This window comes from Oncorhynchus keta, chromosome 31 (assembly GCF_023373465.1).
Source record: "Oncorhynchus keta strain PuntledgeMale-10-30-2019 chromosome 31, Oket_V2, whole genome shotgun sequence".
Classification (NCBI taxonomy): Eukaryota; Metazoa; Chordata; class Actinopteri; order Salmoniformes; family Salmonidae; genus Oncorhynchus; species Oncorhynchus keta.
Window position 1 is genome coordinate 21,446,264 of NC_068451.1, and position 24,234 is coordinate 21,470,497.

Below are 24,234 nucleotides of genomic sequence, written 5' to 3' on the forward strand. Positions count from 1 at the left end.
GTGACCTAGCCAACGATAGAGGTTAGAGAGTTTACCTAGCACGTAGCCACCTCTGCGCTATAGATCTGATGTTGCAGGCTTAGAAAGAGAAAGGGGTTAAAATCCTCTGCAGGATTAACGCTTGGCTCCTAGGGCTGCAGTTAGCTCTGGCTGTGTTGTGTGTTGAGTGATAGTTGTGCTGAAAAGAGGCTTATTCACACAGCAACCCTCGGCTTGTTGGATCAACAGGGAGACTTGCCAAGGCCATAAGTTCCACCTGGGGAGGGGATGTGTGGAGGTAATGCAGTCGCCATGTAGCACGCCAAACCCCTGCAGCGCGCTATAAACCGACATGCATTTCCTGGATTCCCACAAACAAGGATTGTAGCTACCTGCTTTCCATGTGCGAACGTGAACAGGCTGTTTTATGGGAAGGATCTCAAAAATTGTAATCCCCAATTCTCCAAAACATGTAATGTTTATATCCTGTAGTCTGTACATTTCCCAAGGACATCCAATGTTTCTAAATTGATATATCCCCCAAAAACTCTTAACAAGGAATTAAATATCACTGTCGTATGTTTTTAATATTTTATAGTAGTGAATTAATAATATTTCAGATGTGTAAAGTCCTACCAGTTTTTTTGGATTGGTATAGTACATTTTCCTCTCTCACTCTTCTCTTCTCTCCTTTCTTTAGGATCTACTCAGTGCCTGCAGAACAGGGAATGAAAGGAACGGTCTAACCACAAGATGAGCTCCAGTTCCATTGGACACCTGCAGGGGAGGAGCTCTACAACACACTGACCTTTGACTCAGGAAGGGAACACTTTCCACCCCAGCCTGCTCTTACTGAACCACTCCCTACTGCTCTCCTCTCTGGGACCATCTGTTACTGTGTCATGGGTCCCCTCCAAAGCCAGTGTAACTTAGTTTCCTATATTTGGTCTCTCGTTCATTTTTGTGCCACGTGCATTCTGCAGTTGCTAAATCCATTTCTGGATGTACTCATTGATTCTTGAATAATATATATGCCTCAGCTTAATTCAACTGTCGTGCCCCATCAGAACCCAAAACATAAGCTTGTTTTATGCCAATGTTAGCAAACAAAGTATGTTTAAACAAATGCTATATAGCCTCAAAACATGGTTAAAACTCTGATTTTGATATCACGGATAGTCAGTCCTTGCATCCATAGCTCATAGCCTATGAATTTGAGAATGGTTATATTTCTCCGGCCCCATCCCTCAGTTTTTTACCAAAATAGGTAGAGAACGCTTTATTGTTTCAACTACAGATTATCCCTTTATGCTTGGGACACATAGCAATATTTGGAATCAAAGTTGGATTCTATTGATAAACCCTGAAGCCAATGAATGTGACCAAATGTGACAAACACCTTTTGTCCAATGGCGTATTTTTCAAGAAAAACAAGTATTGCTAAAAGCCATTTGCAATTGTTCCGACAGGTTTCTCCGCTCCGACGCTAAACTAAACTGTATTCAGAGTTGATTTGGTGCATTCAGAACAGGCTTTTTTTGCATGAGAAAAACAAGTTTAATCCACCCTAAACCAACCCAGTCCTCTCTAAATTTCCCCATTCAACTCTGTGACATATCCTGTCCTTGGCCTCTTAGTGACAACAGAAAATACAGTTGAAAGATAAAGCTCTCCCATCTTCTCAAACTCTGAAGGGGAAAAAAGGGAAAGAAATGGGTGGAAAAAGCCAGTCAGGTCTGTTTGAACATTCACTTGAGGTGGAGAATTAATCAACTTTAGTGAATGATGTTTTCTTTTCAACTCCCCCCGTTCTCTTTTTCTTTTTGAAATGCTTTTGTTCAAAACGTCAACCACATCACCGATTGTAAATTGCTCTCGGATGGCTGAGGAAAGTCTGATTTGAATGGTTTATAGTGCTGGGACGGGGACGGGGATGGGGATGGGGACGGGGACCGGGGACCGGGGGATAGAGAGGATAAAATAAAGTGTGGGGGTAGGTAGGGTGGGATGTGAGTGGGGAAATACCCACCATGTCCATGTTTCATTCATACTGAGTACAGGGCCGCTCCACCATCGCTCCCTGGCTCTACTTTCATTTAAATGGAAATCAATCGTGCCCCGTGAACAAAAGCTTTAGGGCCGAGGTGCTGGCTGGCTTATTTCTTACTCTGCATTACAGAGAAAGGATGTTTTTTGGCAGGGGTCAGAGGAGAGGGGGAGGTGGACATTATGTGCTTCGGCATGACAGGGCTATTCATTCGTTGCGTTATCATGAGGGAACAAGGGTTGTTGTGAGTGTGTGTGAATTACACCCACAATCAAGTAGTGTTGAAATAACTGGGTCTGTCTAAACAGCATGCGCACTGTCTTTCTCCACTCAACCTTACCGCTGTGATGTCATCAGCTGGGGATGGGCTTGGCTCCAGGCGGTACAGAAACACCTGTGTAATTAGCGCCTCCATCTCATTTTGTGTTATCTGGTTCACTCAATCATAATTGTCCCAATCTGTTTAAGTTGATGAAATTCAATTAGTAGCTGGTGCTGCTAATAGTGAGAAACAGATTCTAAATGCATACGGTGTGGTATGTGTGTGTCTGCACTCTGCAGGTGTTTGTGGGGTTTGATTGAAGCATTACAACTAGCCCAGTAAGCATTTCTTAGATGTAGTCTAGCTCTGACAGCATTTCAAAAGGAGAATAATTTGACATACATTTAAAAGAACAAAACAACTTTCACTTACCCTTTGTTTACTGACCACAGTCACATTCAAGAAAGCCTTTTTCCCTACTCAGAAATAGCATGAGAAATACCCTTCACCTGCAAAGCAGATGTTGTGGTTATGAGTCTGCGACTAGACTCGCTATAAGATGAGGTTTGCATAGAACAGTTTTTCTTGTTCACGATACAAAGAACATCTAAGAACCGTTCAAGCAAGCATGTTGAATAAGCCATGAACCAAACAAAGCGCAAAAATCCTAAAAGAATTGGTTTGACCTGTGTAATGCTCTGTACATTCAGCTACACTTGCACATCTCTGTGGCATTATGCTCCTTCAAAGCCACAAAGCATTGCTATTGTGAATGCATCAAAACTGATTGTACTCCATTTATTTCTTCCAGGCCTTACATTGAAAAGGGTATGAAATGTTCAAATATTGGAAAAAAATATTGGATTTTCAAAAGAGCTCCATGGGCTTTTTCAGCTGTGCAAAAGTTTCTCTAGGCCCATCTTTTCATCTAATCTTTATTTTTTTGTCAAGAGAAAGCACTATCGAGTTCAGCCAATCCTTGACACTGTCAGACATGGCTCCCCAAGAGCCTTAACTTATTATACAAAAGTCCTTACACCACCCCCTCTCCCCAAAAACTGTTGTGCATTCTGTCTTTTGATGAAAATAGGAAAATGTATCAACCAGCAGATTTTGTTTGATGAGCTTGATGCATTTCAGGGATGATGTGTCCTCTGCACAGCAATACGTTATGCAAATGTCTTCCAAAAAGTTATTTTCTTTTACAAGTAGCTTGGTGTATTATTATATTGTTATGAAATGTCCTATTGTAAACTCAATATTCAAATGATAGTTTAGTCTTTTAGTTAAGCACACGTCTTCATCAGTACTCATAATCAATGCTGATAAACCCTGTACATTCTGTTTGCTCAGGATCATTAACTGTTTGTAGTGTACAGCAGCGAAGTGTTTCGACAATGCTCTATATCTCATCCATTCCTATGTCTATGAATCTGAGTGTGTTTTAGAATAACTAGACCTGCACTAAAAGTGTCATCTTGCTGTTCTACTTGTACTGTAGGTTTCCACAGCCCACACATTCTCCAATCATTCAATTTGGACTAGCATTACTCATGTTCTGTATATGGCTCTTCTATATCATGGATTATGACTATTTTTACATTAAATGTGTTCTGCTATGCTTGGTCTCAACGTGAATGCTTCACGATATGCCATATGGACACAGAGCTGGTACACTATATGGCATAATCCAGAGTTTTGCTCATTTAAATTGTAAATTGTACAATGAAAAGCCACTAAGAAGCTTAAAATAACTTTCTACTAAAACATTTTGTCAGTCTGTTTTCTGCGTAAAGAACATGCTGGAACTACTGACCATCTGTTTTCTTTGTGAGTTATACAATACAGGAAAGGGAAGTGAACAGGTTTTATTTTTACATCCTGATAACTTTAGGGGTATTTTGAAGATTAACAGATAGTGGAATGTTTTTCAGGGCCATTTTATTCATGAGGCTTATTGTATGAGGCTCGGCTGTTTCTGAGGTAATGATTTTAAACGATTTCATAGAAACAGCTTGGCTAGAGTTGAGCAGGCTGTTCGATAGAGGAGGTGGAAACCTGAATTCAAACATGACTCATCTTGTCATTATCCAGCCAGACTCGCAATTAATTTTAATTTCAAAGTTGAATTCGGTAATGGGAATAATATTTAACAAAGACTAACAGGAAAATAATGCGCCTATTCTTCACTTGTCAGCGTGACTCATTTGTCCATGGTTTATTCTGGAGTTTTTAATTTTCTTTATTCTCTCCACCTCTCTGTTCTGTTATAAGGACAATCATGTGGCCAGTGACACTTTGCTTCTTGAAAGTCCAATATCTTGAAAACTTGACTGTTGACATGCAAAACATTTTGGATCTGTATTAACAGTGCATTAATGAAAATAATTAAGGAATTTCCATTTAAAGGTAGAACAGAGAAGCTTCTCAGACACCTATGTCTGTATTGTGCCTTTGGCATGTAGTATTGGCAATTCCCTACCCGGAACCAGAGGGACTGTTCCGTTAGATGAGGCTGTCAGAGGCATGATGGACCTCCATAATATCTGTGGAAATGAGACCATGAACAGGACTTGTATGTGATTTATTAGAGAACATGTCATCCACGTTGGTGACAAATCTACAGATAAAATCAACATGAAATCTGTGAAAAGCTAGGCATGAAATTTGCTGTCTCTGGGATATGAGAAAAAAAGGATCAGTACCTCTTCCAGTGCTCTTGGGGGCGCCTCTGAGCTACGTAACATCTACAGTATGTATTCTGTAACATTTTGTAAGCATTTGAAAATATACATAGAAACATGATTGCCAAAGTATAATAAAACTTGCATTCAAAACTACAGGTAAGTCTTTAGAAGAGTGAGGGAGGGGTAATTTCATAATGTTGAGTGAGTCTCACTTGCAGTCTGTGGGAAAGGCACACGAAACACATCTCACGTTCTTATCTCTGAAATGAGAGATGCAGAGTTTTGTCCAACAACGTTTTCACACACACACATACACACGCACATGGCCGATAAGGTCTGTTGCATCAGTGTTGTTTCACCATGTCCCTCTGATGAACTCTTCTGGTGTCTTGAGGCCACTCAGTAACACGTTTGTTCCCTCACTACTCTCTGGCCACTTGGTACGACCTGGGAAAAAACACATGACGTCAATTAATGAAATGTCCGATTATCCAGGGTCAATTCATCTAAAGTCAGATTATCAAATTTAAATTAATCAAACATTGATTATTCTAATATCAATTCATCAAACAATGAAAACAAATATTTACATAACTGTACATGGCTGACGAACCAATCGAATACAGCCAAACAATGCTTTAAGCCATTTGTCAACAATAGGATCTAAGTCAGCAGTCCATTCAGTGATTATGACTGATGTCAAGACTGACTTTAGACACTTCCTATATACAGTGATTTATCCATGTTCACAGTACTGTATCTACATAAACTCATCTAGGCACACAGATACTCACTCATGGTATAGATAGAATACAGTAGCATTCAATACCAACACAGAATGATATCCCTAAACATTGCAACCCAGCTGGTCCACTTGGCTTTTTACGTTGTCCCTTTAAGGTCAGTCACTTCACTGGAACACCTCCATTACAAATACTGGTGCATGATTGGGCCTGTGTTCCATAATGAGGTCACAGCCACAAAAGCGTTACCACAGTTGTGTCAGTTGTAGTATGTGAAGCTGAAGGTGACGTGTGTGGTTGGGTGTATACTGGATGTGTGCCTGAGTGTGTGTCACATTGATATGTGGCTATAGAGGACTACTCACTTCCCTGTGCCCACATGACACCTAGGCATCCGGCATACTTTATCACCTGTGTGATAGAGAACGAGAGAGACAGAAAGAGTGGAAGACAATAAGAGGGATAGAAAGAGCTGTTTTTATGATAACAGTACAGTACCAACAGCGTGAATACAACAAAGCAAAGAGACACGGAGGGTAAATGTTTTCTACTCACAGCTAATGACCATAATACCCAGGATGAAGAGCGTTGCAGCCATAGACAGACCAACAACACGGAGGAAGTAGTAGTCTGAGCACAGACACAGTGACACATAGATGAGTCTATTACCATGTGATTGTAAACCATGTTTGGAGGCATTGTGGTATTGATAAGTGGATATTAGCTGCTTGGTTGATCATTATATTTGTGCACTTCGGAAAAAAGTCAGATCCTCTTACCATAATTGAATGGTTCATCCCACCTTGCATCTGTGATCAAAGAAAAATACAATATGACTTAGTTGAAAGACACTACTTGAATTGTGTGTTTTCAGAGCATAATAGGTGTAGCCTATATTCCTGCAACAAAGAAAGAGGTGGGAACAACAACACAATGAGATGACAACAGAGCGATCTGGTCCAGTTGATGTGTTGTTGAAGCCACATCTCAACCCTTACGTAAGCCTGCACAGCGCAGAGGGACACACTCGGAGACTTCTTATCTCTTACATCAGCCACAATCAAGCATTAATCTGAGGACAAGTTAGAGACAGCGAGCTGAGGTGCTCTGTTTCTGTTTCACAACTCCTCTAAGGGTTTTGTTTGGGAGACGGGGAATTGTGATACTGTCAAATGTGCTGTGAGATAACATTAACAAAAAACAAAAAAAAACTCGAGATTTAAGGAAAAGTTAGGCTCGGAAAGGCCTTTGCTACCCCAGGCAACAAGAGGAGCGATGGTTCTCTGTCAGCATTTTGAGTCCTTATCTCTGTCATATGGACCTGTACATAATTACTTCTCATTAAATTCCAGGTGCATTCCTTTTATGTAACTCTCACTTTTTTATAGAATTTCAGCATATTTCAATGGCACGACTCTCATAGGAAATCGGGTCAGTCTAATTACACTTTTTAAAGCGTATCAGTAGTGTCCTTGTCAAGTGCTGTAAAATCCACTGTCTGTCCATCTTAATGAGAAAGGGGAATGTAACATTTGCTAATTACAGAGCTAATTCCATTTTAAACTGCATGCACCCTTGACGTGAAAGACAGAAGTGGTTATGGGAGATTCTTCATAGCAAAGCATCCATTCACTATAGATGTGTTGCAGTGTTTTTCAGGGCTTACCAATATGGGTGTTTATTTTTCTGGGAACAGGTAATTCCAATATGTCAAGGAGGGAATATAAGGTTTGTTGTTTACCTGCGGTGGTTAAGGACTAAGCCGTGGGTGTTGTTGACTTGTTTGTGTGAGCTTAGGAGAAAAAGCTCACATTTTGAGAATTCTCACTGGTCAATTGGATATCTGTGTTTCTTAGGTAGATAACCTCAGTACCTGATTGAAATCAATACTAAAGTTATAACTTTTTAAATCTATTATTGTTTGTTTTGTGCTTCTGTCTGGGCTGACTAGTTAGCTCGCAACAGGTAACGTTAGCATCTGGGTGGAAGGTGAGAGTTAGCTGTTTATGTGTTAACATAGCGAGTTCTACATTGCCTCTTTGCCGGAGCAATTTTGATTGGTAGAAGTTATGATTTCAGATTTACAGTGAGGGAAAAAAGTATTTGATCCCCTGCTGATTTTGTACGTTTGCCCACTGACAAAGAAATCGTCAGTCTATAATTTTAATGGTAGGTTTATTTGAACAGTGAGAGACAGAATAACAACAAATAAATCCTGAAAAACGCATGTCAAAAATGTTATAAATTGATTTGCATTTTAATGAGGGAAATAAGTATTTGACCCCTCTGCAAAACATGACTTAGTACTTGGTGGCAAAACCCTTGTTGGCAATCACAGAGGTTAGACGTTTCATGTAGTTGGCCACCAGGTTTGCACACATCTCAGGATGGATTTTGTCCCACTCCTCTTTGCAGATCTTCTCCAAGTCATTAAGGTTTCGAGGCTGACGTTTGGCAACTCGAACCTTCAGGTCCCTCCACAGATTTTCTATGGGATTAAGGTCTGGAGACTGGCTAGGCCACTCCAGGACCTTAATGTGCTTCTTCTTGAGCCACTCCTTTGTTGCCTTGGCCGTGTGTTTTGGGTCATTGTCATGCTGGAATACCCACCCACGACCCATTTTCCACCTCCATGTTTGACGGTGTGGATGGTGTTCTTGGGGTCATAGGCAGCTTTCCTCCTCCTCCAAACACTGTGAGTTGAGTTGATGCCAAAGAGCTCTATTTTGGTCTCATCTGACCACAACACTTTCACCCAGTTGTCCTCTGAATCATTCAGATGTTCAGTGGCAAACTTCAGACGGTCATGTATATGTGCTTTTTTGAGCAGGGGGACCTTGCGGGCGTTGCAGGATTTCAGTCCTTCACGGCGTAATGTGTTACCAATTGTTTTCTTGGTGACTATGGTCCCAGCTGCCTTGGGATCATTGACAAGATCCTCCCGTGTAGTTCTGGGCTGATTCCTCATCATTCTCATGATCATTGCAACTCCACGAGGTGAGATCTTGCATGGAGCCCCAGGCCGAGGGAGATTGACAGTTCTTTTGTGTTTCTTTCTTTATTTTTATTTTTTTATTTTACCTTTATTTAACCAGGCAAGTCAGTTAAGAACAAATTCTTATTTTCAATGACGGCCTAGGAACAGCGGGTTAACTGCCTGTTCAGGGGCAGAACGACAGATTTGTACCTTGTCAGCTCGGGGGTTTGAACTTGCAACCTTCCGGTTACTAGTCCAACACTCTAACCACCAGGCTACCCTGCCGCCCCAATTTTCTTCCATTTGCGAATAATCGCACCAGCTGTTGTCACCTTCTCACCAAGCTGCTTGGCGATGGTCTTGTAGCCCATTCCAGCCTTGTGTATCAAATCAAATCAAATTTATTTATATAGCCCTTCGTACATCAGCTGATATCTCAAAGTGCTGTACAGAAACCCAGCCTAAAACCCAGCCTAAAACCCCAAACAGCAAGCAATGCAGGTGTAGAAGCATGGTGGCTTCTAAACTCCTAAACTCCCTAGAAAGGCCAAAACCTAGGAAGAAACCTAGAGAGGAACCAGGCTATGAGGGGTGACCAGTCCTCTTCTGGCTGTGCCGGGTGGAGATTATAACAGAACATGGCCAAGATGTTCAAATGTTCATAAATGACCAGCATGGTCGAATAATAACAAGGCAGAACAGTTGAAAAGTTGAAACTGGAGCAGCAGCATGGCCAGGTGGACTGGGGACAGCAAGGAGTCATCATGTCAGGTAGTCCTGGGGCATGGTCCTAGGGCTCAGGTCAGTTGAAACTGGAGCAGCAGCATGGCCAGGTGGACTGGGGACAGCAAGGAGTCATCATGTCAGGTAGTCCTGGGGCATGGTCCTAGGGCTCAGGTCAGTTGAAACTGGAGCAGCAGCATGGCCAGGTGGACTGGGGACAGCAAGGAGTCATCATGTCAGGTAGTCCTGGGGCATGGTCCTAGGGCTCAGGTCAGTTGAAACTGGAGCAGCAGCATGGCCAGGTGGACTGGGGACAGCAAGGAGCCATCATGTCAGGTAGTCCTGGGGCATGGTCCTAGGGCTCAGGTCCTCCGAGAGAGAGAAAGAAAGAAGGAGAGAATTAGAGAACGCACACTTAGATTCACACAGGACACCGAATAGGACAGGAGAAGTACTCCAGATATAACAAACTGACCCTAGCCCCCCGACACAAACTACTGCAGCATAAATACTGGAGCCTTGTGTAGGTCTACAATCTTGTCCCTGACATCCTTGGAGAGCTCTTTGGTCTTGGCCATGGTGGAGAGTTTGGAATCTGATTGATTGATTGCTTCTGTGGACAGGTGTCTTTTATACAGGTAACAAAGTGAGATGAGGAGCACTGCCTTTAAGAGTGTGCTCCTAATCTCAGCTCATTACCCATATAAAAGACACATGGGAGCCAGAAATCTTTCTGATTGAGAGTGGGTCAAATACCTATTTCCCTCATTAAAATGCAAATCAATTTATAAGATTTTTGACATGCGTTGTTATTCTGTCTCTCATTGTTCAAATAAACCTACCATTAAAATTATAGACGGATCATTTCTTTGTCAGTGGGCAAACGTACAAAATCAGCAGGGGATCAAATACGTTTTTCCCTCACTGTATATAGCAGAGAAATTATACTAAGATTTCATAGCCTCTAAGGTTTTGTATAAGTTGTTGGGAAAGAGCTGACTTGTGTAAAAAGGTACATTGTTTACAGTGAATAGAATGTTGGAAGCCCTGGGAGTTTTCAACAATGGGAGCTTTAGAATGTTGAAGAAATCTCTTTACAGTGGATGAAGTTGTTTTAGGAGAACAGCAAGTTTAGTAGTTTAAAAAGTATAAATGTTATCAAAAAGTTGTATGGAAGAAACTTAAGATAGAATGGCATTTCTATCTTAAACGGTGTAAGAGGAGTGGTGTTCCAAATAACTATAACAAGTCAGAAATAACTGGTATATCCTTTAAATTGTGGCATTTAAATATTTTACTAAAGTGAATAGGTGAAATATTGTCAAAAGTACAGTCATGGCCAAAAGTTATGAGAATGACACAAATATAAATTTCCACAAAATTTGCTGCTTCAGTGTCTTTAGATATTTTTTGTCAGATGTTACTATGGAATACTGAAGTATAATTACAAGCATTTCATAAGTGTCAAAGGCTTTTATTGACAATTACATGAAGTTGATACAAAGAGTCAATATTTGCAGTGTTGATCCTTCTTTTTCAAGACCTCTGCAATCCGCCCTGACATGCTGTAAATTAACTTCTGGGCCACATCCTGACTGATGGCAGCCCATTCTTGCATAATCAATGCTTGGAGTTTGTCAGACTTTGTGGGTTTTTGTTTGTCCACTCTCCTCTTGAGGATTGACCACACGTTCTCAATGGGATTAAGGTCGGGGGAGTTTCCTGGCCATGGACCCAAAGTATCGATGTTTTGTTTCCCGAGCCACTTAGTTATCACTTTTGCCTTATGGCAAGGTGCTCCATCATGTTGGAAAAGGCATTGTTCGTCACCAAACTGTCCCTGGATGGTTGGGAGAAGTTGCTCTCGGGGGATGTGTTGGTACCATTCCGTATTCATGGCTGTGTTCTTAGGCAACATTGTGAGTGAGCCCACTCCCTTGGCTGAGAAGCAACCCCACACATGAATGGTCTCAGGATGCTTTACTGTTGGCATGACATAGGACTGATGGTAAGCGCTCACCGTGTCTTCTCCGGACAAGCTTTTTTCCGGATGCCCCAAACAAGCGGAAAGGGGATTCATCAGAGATAATGACTTTACCCCAGTCCTCAGCAGTCTAATCCCTGTACCTTTTGCAGAATATCAGTCTGTCCCTGATGTTTGTCCTGGAGAATGTGGCTTCTTTGCTGCCCTTCTTGACACCAGGCCATCCTCCAAAAGTCTTCGCTTCACTGTGCGTGCAGATGCACTCACACCTGCCTGCTGCCATTCCTGAGCAAGCTCTTTACTGGTGGTGCCCCGATCCCGCAGCTGAATCAACTTTAGGAGACGGTCCTGGTGCTTGCTGGACTTTCTTGGGCTCCCTGAAGCCTTCTTCACAACAATTGAACCGTTCTCCTTGAAGTACTTGATGATCCGATAAATAGTTGATTTAGGTGCAATCGGACTGGCAGTAATATCCTTGCCTGTGAAGCCCTTTTTGTGCAAAGCAATGAAGACTGCACGTGTTTCCTTGGAGGTAACCATGGTTGACAGAGGAAGAACAATGATTTCAAGCACCACCCTCCTTTTGAAGCTTCCAGTCTGTTATTCGAACTCAATCAGCATGACAGAGTGATCTCCAGCCTTGTCCTCGTCAACACTCACACCTGTGTTAACGAGAGAATCACTGACATGATGTCAGCTGGTCCTTTTGTGGCAGGGCTGAAATGCAGTGGAAATTATTTTTTAGGATTCAGTTCATTTGCATGGCAAAGAGGGCCTTTGCAATTAATGGCAATTCATATGATCACTCTTCATAACATTCTGGAGTATATGCAAATTGCCATCATAGAAACTGAGGCAGCAGACTGAAAATGTACATTTGTGTCATTCTCAAAACCTTTGGCCACGACTATACATATTTCACCTTAAATAACTAGTCAGACTACTACACTTTTAGTCATAAGAAATTATAAAAAAGTTTTAGGCTATTATTTTGCATCTAGTGGAAGAAGTTTAGAAGTCTGTTAGTGTTGACAAATTGAGGCTGGTATAGTAGAGGCAGTGACTGTTTTATAAATAGTTGATAGTAGCCTTTAGTGGGAGACTAGGACGTAGTAAGTAACCCAGAAGTACTAGTAGCAGTGTGCATTGCAGTAGTAATTCTGAATGTTTTAGGTAGGTAGGCCATGGGTTAGCTATAGTAAGTGGAGCCACTATTGTAGTTTGGTTAGTGAGTGTGGGAGTTGTTATAGTGGGTTAGTTTAGTGGGTTGGGGTGAGCTGTGTGGCATGATCAGTTTTATGTGCTCCCCCAGTAGTATAATCTGATTGGTAGAAGATAGTATGTGGAATAGAATAGTCCCTCAGCCCATTAACAAGTCCCTTTATTCCACCAACCCCCAAAAGGAAACAAACAGACTTACAGTAAACAGTAACATTAAGAGGTTTTGATGACAAGGCAGTAGGTTTTGGTTCCTCTGGTCCCAGGTCCAGCTCTGCCTCACATCTGTACTCCACTTCACCCTCATATCTTCTGTGGGTGATGGTGATAGTGGAGGACATATTCACTAGTTCCTTTGTGGAGTCATTAAACGTTTGAGTCTCTATAGTTTCATTGCCTTTGTACCACCTCACAACCAGGTTCTGTAGAGGAGCGATGTTCTGGATGTCGCACTGCAGCTGGTACTCCTTCCCCTCCATCATTGGACCAGAGTGGCTCAGAGGAGAGATAGACACGCTGTCTGGAGTCTCTCGAGACAAAATAGTTACACATAGTGAAATATAATGGATTTTACTGACAAAACTCACAAATATAAGAAAAAGAAAAACAACTTACTGTAGAGAATGACAGGGAGAATCTCAGTACACTGACTTTCATTTTGTAGATTGATGTAGCATTTAGGTTCTATTGTCCAGTCCATGAGGCTTCCCACAGTCCAGGTGACAAAGCTGACATTTTCTTGCAAACCTATACCTCCGAACGTGACCTCCCTCCCACCCCATCCCCTCGGGGTCTGTGGATGATGTGCAGTTGACTGAGACGGAGTCTCCATATCTCACCACTACTCTGGGAGGGTTGAGCTCAACAGGACAGGAGGCATGTGTAGGCACACCTACAGTTCAGAGCATGACAGAGACCATAATCATATCATTTACTTTTTCAAGCAGACTTATTTTTTGTTTAAAGCTATATCCCAAGTATAGGTCTAGAATACAGAACAAATTAAAAATAGTTTACATGAATTGCCTTTTTCAGAAGGCAGTTTCTAATCAGTAACGTTAAAGCAGCAAAATGCAACATTTTGGGCGACCTGACCAAATTCACATAGATATGTGAGTTATACGGTAGGTCTGTCATTCTTCATTGAAAGCAGGTCTAAGAAGTGGTAGATTAGTTCTGTGTGTGCTATTTCTATGGTTCCGGGTTTCAAGTTGAGTTTTTGCATCTTTTACTTTCAGTTTTGTACACCGGCTTCAAACAACTGACAATACAAGATTTGTGGCTGTGGAAAATATAAAATATATTTCACATCGGTTTAGATGGTTAAATGATTCTCCACAGTATACAGAGCATTCGGGACGTATTCAGACCCCTTGACTTTTTCCACATTTTGTTACGTTACAGCCTTATTCTAAAATAGATTAAATTGTCTTTTCCCCTCGTCAATCCACACACATTAACCCATAAAGACAAAGTAAAAAAGTTTTTTAGAAATGTTTGCTAATTTAGGAAAATATAAAACTGAAATATCACATTTACATAATTATTCAGACCCTTTACTCAGTACTTTGTTGAAGCATTTAGCCGCGATTACAGCATTGAGTCTTCTTGGTTATGACACTACAAGCTTGGCACACATATATTTGGGGATTTTCTCTCATTCTTCTCTACAGATCCTCTCAAGCTCTGTCAGGCTGGATAAGGAGCATTGCTGCACAGCTATTATCAGGTCTCTCCAGATATGTTCAATCGGGTTCAAGACCGGGCTCTGGCTGTGCCACTCAAAGACATTCAGAGACTTGTCCCAAAGCCACTCCTGTGTTGTCTTGGCTGTGTGCTTTAGGGTCAGTGTCCTGTTGAAAGGTGAACCTTTGCCACGGTCTGAGGCCCTGAGCATTCTGGAGTAGGTTTTCATGAAGGATCTCTCTGTACTTTGCTCCGTTCATCTTTGCCTCGATCCTGACTAGTCTCCCAGTCCCAGCTAATGAAAAACAACCCCACAGCATGATGCTGCCACCACCATGCTTCACAGTAGGGATGATGCCAGGTTTCCTCCAGATGTGATGCTTGGCATTCAGGCCAAAGAGTTCTCACATGGTTTCATCAGACCAGGAGAATCTTGTTTCTCATGGTCTGAGAGCCTTTAGGTGCCTTTTGGCAAACTCCAAGCAGGCTGTGCCTTTTACTGAGGAGAGGCTTTCGTCTGGCCACTCTACCATAAAGGCCTGATTGGTGTAGTGCTGCAGAGATGGTTGTCCTTCTGGAAGGTTTTCCCATCTCCACAGTGGAACTCTGGAGCTCTTTCACAGTGACCATCGGGCTCTTGGTCACCTCCCTGTCCAAAGCCCTTCTCCCCCTATTGCTCAGTTTGGCCAGGCGGCCAGCTCTAGGAAGAGTCTTCGTGGTTCCAAACTTCTTCCATTTAAGAATGATGGAGGCCTCTGTGTTCTTAGGGGCGTTCAATGCTGTAGAAATGTTTTTGGTATACTTCCCCAGATCTGTGCCTCTACACAACCCTGTCTCGGAGCTCTACGGGCAATTCCTTCGACGTCATGGCTCGGTTTTTGCTCTGACATGCACTACCAACTGTGGGAACTTATATAGACAGGTGTGTGCCTTTCCAAATCATGTCCAATCAATTGAATGTACTACAGATGGACTCCAAGTTGTAGAAACATCTCAAGGGTGATCAATGGAAACAGGATGCACCTGAGCTCAATTTCAAATCTCATAGAAAAGTGTCTGAATACTTATGTAAAGAAGGCATTTCCATTTTATTTTACACATTTGCAAACATTTCTAAAAACCTGTTTTTGCTTTGTGGTTTGTGGTATTGTGTAGTAGATTGCTGAGGATTTTTTTTATTAAATCAATTTTAAAGTAAGGCTGTAATGTAACAAAATGTGGAAAAAGTCAAGGTGTGTGAATACTTTCAGAAGGCATTGTAATGTTGACTATTAGAATATCAACACATAGCCTACTCTTTTTTTATTAACTGAATTTACTTACCAGAGGAGAAGGACAGGAAACCCAAGACTCTAATATTTGTGTAAACTGTTCAAAATGATCTTCTGTGGGTGTCACCAAGTAGGCTGATACCCTATATCATGAGTGCACAATCCCTAGGTTAGACATTACAGTGCACTATGAATGCTCAATACGCACAATAAGCTGACTGTTTAGGTAATTTGTCAAATTAACAAATTATTGTATTTTGTTTAATTTAAAACAACATTCCAAACTTTTTTTGCCTAATCTAGTCCAAATATGGCATGATTCCACTATTTGTATCAGTTTACATCAGTTTCAATGCAGGGCTTTTTTTGAAGGCGAACTGACGATTCTACTATTGTAGATAATTGTTATTGTGGCTCAGTTCACATAGGTGCTACAGTACGTGGGGTCGCTATTGCAGTTTGGCTTGTGTCAGTGGGGCTTCTCATAATGGGTTAGTTTAGTGGGTTGGGTTAAGCTGTGTGGCATAATCAGTCTTATTTGCTCCCACAGTGCTATAATTTTATTGGTAAAATATATTTCTGTTCTGATTTCAGATCTGAAAAGCAGAGAACTAGAAGATTTCATATGCTCTACGTTTTTGTCCAAGTTGTTGGGAAAGTGGGCAAAAATGTAGTTCTGAAAAGTTGGGAGAAAGTTGTCAAAGTTGTTACTGAAACAGCTGTATCGTTTGACTGGTATACTATATTCTATTCTGATTTCACATTTGTATATCAGAGAAGTAGACTAAGATATCATACGCTTTACGTTCTTGTCTAACTTGGGAAAATGGTCAAAATGGCAGTATTTTCAAAAGTTTGAGAGGAAATGTACTTGATGCTTTTACAAAAACAGCTTCATTGTTTGATTGGTAGAAGATATTTATGTTCTGATATCAGATTTGAATTGCAGAAAAGTAGAATAATATGTCATACCATCTACGTTTGTGTCTTATTTGCTGGGAAAGTGGTCAAAATTTTAGTTGTTTGTAAAAATTGAGAGGAAAAGGAAGTTGATTTGATAACAAACAGATATATCGTTTGATTGGTTGATCTTAAACGGTGTAAGAGGAGTAGTGTTCCAAATAATAAGTACAAATTCTTCTGTCGCAAGTTCCATTAATGAAATAGTCAGAAATAAGTAATACATTACTAAAAGTGTGTTTTCTTTCGCAAGTCACAGTAACTCCTCAAAATGATTACAGTAACTGAACCAAAGCTAGTTTAAGGAGGAGGACAAAGTAATTACAAACATTGGTGAGCTAGCTGCTCATGGTATACGGCCACTGATTTCCATTCATCCTGCCGGTGAAAAAGATTTAAAAGAAGGTCCTATTATTATGAGTGAAGTCCTTGAGATTAACGGGGAGTTGTGGCAGGTGGAAAGATACAGAGAAATAGGAAATAGCCCCATGTGACATCACCTAGAAATGACAAAGAGTCACTTCCACCGGTCGATTGGGGTGTGTGGTGGCAGGGCTCTGAGCAAGGGACCCTGTTGACAGAAAACGAATGGCTTTTCAACTATTACACAAACAAAGCAGTTGGGTGAAACCTAAACAACACATTACAAGACAGTCGGAAGGACAAAACACGGCTACTGCTGAAATGATTCTCCACAACAATTGAGTAATATATTCCTAGCAGCAGCCAGGGTTGAGAATGTGTCCACACACAGCCAGTGGGAGGGAGGGACAAAAGGAGGGAGTTACTCAACTAACAACAAACGTTCCCACAACTTTAGAGAACATTCCCTTAAGAGTGTCATTAGGCCATTTTAAGTAATGTTTTCATAGGACTGTTCTGGTGATGTGCAAGGAATGTTTCCAAGAAACAATCACCTTACTGTCAAATATAACTTACCCAGAATGGGGTTACCATGTTCTCAGAATTAAAGATATCAATGTTCTAGACACGTTTCATGGTATGGTTGCAAGAACATTCATGTGTCCAGTTTTCTGTGTTATGAGACTATTCCATCAACGTCCCACCAAACATGGTTGCCATGTTCTCAGAACATAAGATATTGTTCAAGACACTTTTCATGGGAACGTTGCTGGAACATTTCTGTGTATCAGTTGTCAGGATGTCGCCTGATGGTCCCAAATAAATGTCCCCTGTCGTGGAATAATCAGAATTGGTTAGTAACATAGGTAAGATGTGTTATATTCATCATATAGTTACTTCTCATCAGAAGGGTATTTTTGTATAATACTTTGGCAGGGTTGCAGTATCTGTTCTATGTCAAGACTAAGTTGCATGGGCCGCAGAGAGGGGAGAGGTCAAAGTGTCATCAAGCGTGTATCTCTTGGCTCCACAATGTCTGTGTGCCAGTCAGTGTGTCTCTGTGATCTTGTCAAGATAGGATGGATTTGATATGTGCCTGTTGATATGGAGGATTGGTTTATGGTTCTGGGGTTTGAGTAAGGAGACAAAGCTGAACGATTTATTATGTCTATGCTGTCTGACTATGTGTGTTCTTTGCTATTAATGCAGTTGCATTGTAATGGGGCTCTCAGATAATTCACTGAGAGACACTGAATTACCTGAGAGTCACAGGATTGTGATAGAGCTCATATAATTAAAGATGGATTTTGATAACTAACTCTGACTTGTGTGTGTGGTTTGCTCTCATGATTTGGTAAATAGAGGAAATTTCCACGACACCCCCCCCCTAAAAAGTTGAATTACATATGTTAATGTTGCAGTCAATCAAGGGCCTAAATGGGGAACCACTGATAGCTCTTTGTCTGTTGTGAACGTGAGGGATACTCACACACACAGTGCATTTAACATAGTGCTTTTAACTTACACGTTTTACACACTTTAAAATAGATGATTACATTGTGATTGTGCATTTACACAATAATTATTAGACATGGGATTTGAACTCACAACCTCTTGGTTCACGGTACTGTGATCTCAATGATTGGATTGACTTCAGTATTTTAAGAGCTTTTTCTATAGTTGTCTAATGTTGTTGGGGCATGTTAAGCTGTTTAAATTATATTCCTGAATTACTATGATCAATGATATAGTTTTTGTACTTTTATCAGAGCTGAGATTTACTCCAAAGTGCACTCAACTTATTTCGTACACCTATTGAGCTGTTTCATCTACATGAGTGCCAAAGGAGGAGGGGTTAAGGTTTCTTCTGGAAAGAGCCTAACTATACTGTACCAAAAGTAAATCATAGGAACTCAGTTGGGGTCTCAACTTACTATTGAGAATAAAAATTGTAGTATACACAAGGTGCAATTTTGGTTTTGTGTAAGCAGTTTTTCTCTTGTTATGTCAGTCACTGACAGTCACTAAATTATCCCATGTCAGCATATATATTTTGTTAAATCTAGCGGCCAGCTGTCTAAACTTGTAGTAATCATTGATTTTGTTAGTCAACTCTCACTCAAATACACTAGAAGTCCAAAAGTCAAATATTCCAAAATCATGGGCATTAATATGGAGTTGGTTTCCCTTTTACTGCTATAACAGCCTCCACTCTTCTGGGTAGGCATTCCACTAGATGTTGGAATATTGTTGAGGGGACTTGCTTCCATTCAGCCAGAGCATTAGTGAGGTTGGTCACTGATGTTGGGTGATTTGGCCTGGCATGAGTCAGCATTCCAATTCATCCCAAAGGTGTTTGATGGGGTTGACGTCAGGGCTCTGTGCGGGCCAGTCAAGTTCTTCCACACCGATCTCGACAAACCATTTCTGTATGGACCTCGCTTTATATATGTGGGCATTGTCATGCTTAAACAGGAAAGGGCCTTTCCCGAACTGTTGCCAAAAAGTTGCAAGCACAGAATCATCTAGAATGTCATTGTATGCTGTAGAGTTAGGATTTCCCTTCACTGGAACTAAGGGGCCTAGCCCAAAACGTGAAAAACATCCACAGACCATTATTTCTCCTCCGCCAAAATGTACAGTTGGCACAATGCATTGGGGCAGGTAGCGTTCTCCTGGCATCCGCCAAACCCAGATTTGTCTGTCGGACAGTCAGATAATGAAGCGGGATTCATCACTCTAGAGAAAGTGTTTCCACTTCTCCAGATGGCTGCGAGCTTTACACCACTCCAGCCGAAGCTTGGCATTGCGCATGGTGATCTTAGGCTTATGGGCGGCTGCTCCGCCATGGAAACCCATTTCATGAAGCTCCAGATGAACAGTTCTTGTGCTGACGTTTCTTCCAGAGGCAGTTTGGAACTCGGTAGCGAGTGTTGCAACAGAGGACAGGAGATTTTTACATGCTACGTGCTTCAGCACTTGGTGGTCCCGTTCTGTGAGTTTGTGTGGCCTACCACTTCGCGACTGAGCCTTTGTTGCGCATATATTTTTCCACTTCACAATAACAGCACTTACAGTTCACTGGGGCAGTTCTAGCAGGGCAGAAATTTGACGAACTGACTTGTTGGACGGTGCCATGTTGAACGTCACTGAGCTCTTCAGTTAGGCCATTCAACTGCCATTGTTTGTCTATGGAGATTGCATGGCTGTGTGCTCCATTTTACACACTTGCAGGCAACGGGTTTGGCTGAAATAACCAAATTTGTTAATTTGAAGAGGATCTACATACTTTGTGTATATAGTGTATGTCAAAGTGTGTCAAATACTTAAGTTTACTTTTCGCAAGTATCACTTGCGAACAGACAAGGAGCTATCAGTGGTTCACCAATCAGGGCCTTGATTGGCTCGGTAACGGCAAAACATGCTGAAAAGGTTCTCAGAAGGTTTTTTCCCACAAAGATAGAATGTTACCCTAAATTACGTAAAACTGGACACTCAAACATTAAAGGAACATTAAGGGTAACATCATAAAAACATTATCTCTCCCTAGAATTGTTAGCTGGGTAGATAGATTGGTGTGAATGTAGTGCAGCGTTGTTATGAAGGGGCTGCTCTGGCCAACACAGATGTGGCTTTTCCTGGCCCTGAGAGACGGGAGAAGCAGGCCTTTGTACACACTCTGCTCCCCATCAATACCTTCCAATTAACCACTCTGTGATGAATCGCTACAAGCTCACTATGGGCCCACTGGTTTCCCACAAGCAAATGTGATTAGAACTTAATCTATTTTCTATCAGGGAAATCGGTTCTGTTGCTGAATCCCTGTGAGGTAATTTGAGATATTTACAATGTGGTTCAGAGGAGAGATGTTACTGAAAAAACTGTGGCTCGGGACGGTTTAGACCCCTAGGGGTCTGCGGAGGTGCTGCTGGTGGTCTGCAAAAATATATGGCAAAAATGTAGAGGTTTTTATGAATGTCATTTGCAACAACAGACTGAACAATTTTTTTAAATACATACCTACTTTAGAAAAGAGGGGAATATATTATTTTTTAATGATGTCTTTATTTCTCAACTTCTAATATTGAGCAAATTAAACTCATTGGAGCTCATTACACTCCCTGGAGTATCTGACATAGGCTTTGAAAAAACTCCAGAGAGTACCAGTCGCGGTGAATGACGCTAGCTGCTGGCAAGCTTTCTTGACTTGGACAAACATTTCTGTCAACAAATTGCTAACCTTTGTTTAACCAGCTAAACAGCTGCTACCAACATATACTGTATGTGGAGTAGGGCTGGCACATCTGTCGTATAATAATCATCACAATTATTGTTATACATTTATTTTAGGAGAAGGGAGAGATTGAACTTTATATTCAAGTAGATATAGCTCACCCAATAGCAGTTTTCATTTTACATGGAGAGGGTAGATTAGTAATCATTTTACGAGCAGAACGGCACAGTTGGGAGGAGAAGCTTGGTTTCCAAAGGTTTGAGGTGGTCAAAACCATTTGTTTTTGAGACAATTATGAACTGTGGCCATTTGATTTGATTATTACATTTAATTGTTACCCAAAATTCTATAATCGTCGCAGCTCTAGCTTGGAGTTACCTTTCTAACTAATAGGCTATGATAGAGTTTACACTTTTTCCAATTATAATGAAAACCTATCTACCAAATGTATTCATTTTGAAATGTTGATTACTTGTCCTTCTCATTATCATTCACCGGATGATAAGACAAAACATCTGAAGAAAAAAAACATGTTTTGCTAACATATAATGGGGGTCCCTGGGCAAGGAAAGGTGCAGACCCCTGGTTTAGACATTTTAGTTTGAGATGAGAAAGGGAGAGAGTGTGTATACAGTATGTTTATAAATGAGAACAGTGTGTGTGACCGTCGGTGCACGCATGTGTATGTGTGAGAGAGAAATAAATGGTTATTTTTTGTGACTTACCTGGTAGTGTGAGAAACAGACATATTGCCATCCAGCTCAGCTGAATCTGAAAGACAGAGCACGTGAAGAAGTGAGAGATAGATGTGAGTGAGAGATTCACTGTGGTACAGAGTTTCAGCAGGGTCTGTAATTAATACAGCATTAAGCTGACTACTACTTCAGCTGGAAATCTGCAAGATAAGCAAAGGCCCTTAGGCAACACAGGTGACACTGCAATGAATACAGATCACTTAGAGGCAGCCACACAGGCACATCTGCTATACCCACAATAGATTACAACAGACACATGACAACCACACATCTATCAACCTTCATTAACGCCCTGCTTGTTTGTGTGCTCCCGCTGCACGTAAACACACACTCACTAATGTTCTCTCTGCCCATTATAGTGCTGAGTAACAGGTTTCAGAAGCAGCTCCTATCTTTACAGTAGCTGTAATAGTTTTGTAATGATTCCCTAATGGTTTTCTAATGGTACTCTACACAACGAGACAGACACTAAGAGCTACTGTGCGGAACAAGGGATGCATTCATGTAGGCCCATGACTTATATCAGTATAAAGAGGAAGTAGCCGTGTTACTGGTTTTATGTCATTCACTGAGGCTACATGTGTCACACCCTGCACTGTATCACATGTCTTGTGATTGTCTCCACCCCCCCGAGGAGCTGCTTTTCCCTGGTGTATATATCCTTGTGTTTCCTGTCTCTATGTGCCAGTTCGTCTGGTATGTTTTTCAAGTCAACCAGCGGGTTCCCAGTACCCCTGCTTCTATCCTCTTTTGCTAGTCCTCCCGGTTTTTGACCATTGCCTGTTTTCTGGAATCTGTACCTGCCTGCCTGACCATTCTGCCTACCCTGACCTCCTGGACTCTGAACTGGTTTTGACCTTTTGCCTGTCCACAACCATTATCTTGCCTACTCCTTTTGGATTGTTTAATAAATATCAAGACTCAAACCATCTGCCTCCCATGTCTGCATCTGGGTATTGCCTTGTGCCCTTATAACATGTCTTTTGAAACACAGGAAAATGTACTCATAGCGGTTGTTTCTACCACTTCTCACCCCCACACCAAAGTGCAGTCAAGCACATTTTTCACACAATGAAGATGGCTGACAATCTCAAACGAAACGTATAATATGATATACAAACTGGATGAGTGCACTCACATTTTCTAAACCATGGAATTATACTGAAGCCCTGTTTCCATTTTTCCAACTGAAAGCCATGATTTCTGTATAGTTACACATATCACACAGCACATGGCCCTAATTTAGCTGAGGGGGAAGTTTGAGGTCGCTGCGATCACATATACTGTAAATCATTTCTGAACTCCTTAGTGTTGCCAACAAAACAATCTAGTTGCAGAATGAGGATCTGTCATAACAGCAACACTTACAGCAATCAGCTGCTACTCTCAGCACTTTCTCTGAGACACACAACTACTGTACAGGGTCATAACAGCTTTTTCTAATCGCTCTTCATCTGCACCATATGGTAATCATAGACATAAAATAACAGGCAAACAAGTAAACACATTCACTCTGAGGAGAATCGCAATCACCCTGACAACCTTTTAGTTCTGACAAAAAGCAGTAGTGTATACAGAAAAATAACATCAGTAAACCAACGAGGAACCCAATGATCATTTGTTCTAGAGGGATGGAGAGCAGGGAGCGATGTGGATGAAGGCAGGAAAGGAGGACGGCATTGATAGCCAGAGGAGTGTTTTGGTGTTGTATCAGTACCTAGCTGAGATCCCCTGACCTATTCTGATGGCAGCATGTCCTCAGGGGAGGCGGTGACAGGTGAGCGTCAGTGGGCATCATGAGGCTTGACAGCTCAGATTAGCGGGTTACGCCAGTCCTAATTTCACTCTTGAAGCCTCTGAAGCATATGTCAAGGCAAGGGCCTGTTCGCCCTGGGGCTGTCCCAGCCTCCCTACCAGACTGTCTCTCACCCAGCCTCTCTACCAGACTCTCTCACCCCTCTAACCCCCTGTCTGACCGTCTCTATCTCTCTCACTCACTCACCCATTGTCTGTTTATCTTTCTGTGTATCTGTCTGTTTGTCCGTCCATCTCGAACATCCGCCACAGGCTCTCTCACTTCACATATCTTACCCTCTCCCTTTCTCATGAGTGCCAATGTCCCTCGCTTACTCCTCTCCTCTTTGAGTCCCAAATGAAAGTCATTCAGCTCACCTCGGTGTCCATCCTGAGTTGTCGCGTAGTTCCAGAGCAGCATCCACGGTCTCATTCCTCTGTGTGTCAGTCAGGAACCATTAAGAACCGTTAGTCGACCACACCCTTCTGCTCATGACCTCCTTGTTCCATATCTGGCGCACTACACTTTTTTTTCTCTCACCCACTCTTTC

General features: G+C 41.6%; 1 protein-coding gene across 1 annotated transcript; it reads right to left on the reverse strand.

Moving 5' to 3' along the window:
• Positions 1 to 4,857: 4,857 nt before the first annotated feature.
• On the reverse strand, positions 4,858 to 24,234 carry LOC118364608 (intercellular adhesion molecule 1-like). The gene is given in 9 exon segments (XM_035746298.2): positions 4,858 to 5,422; positions 6,084 to 6,129; positions 6,274 to 6,348; positions 6,498 to 6,527; positions 12,823 to 13,149; positions 13,236 to 13,389; positions 13,391 to 13,512; positions 21,860 to 21,905; positions 24,062 to 24,234. Coding segments are annotated over 9 exon segments (837 nt in total). The 5' UTR covers positions 24,074 to 24,234; the 3' UTR covers positions 4,858 to 5,397.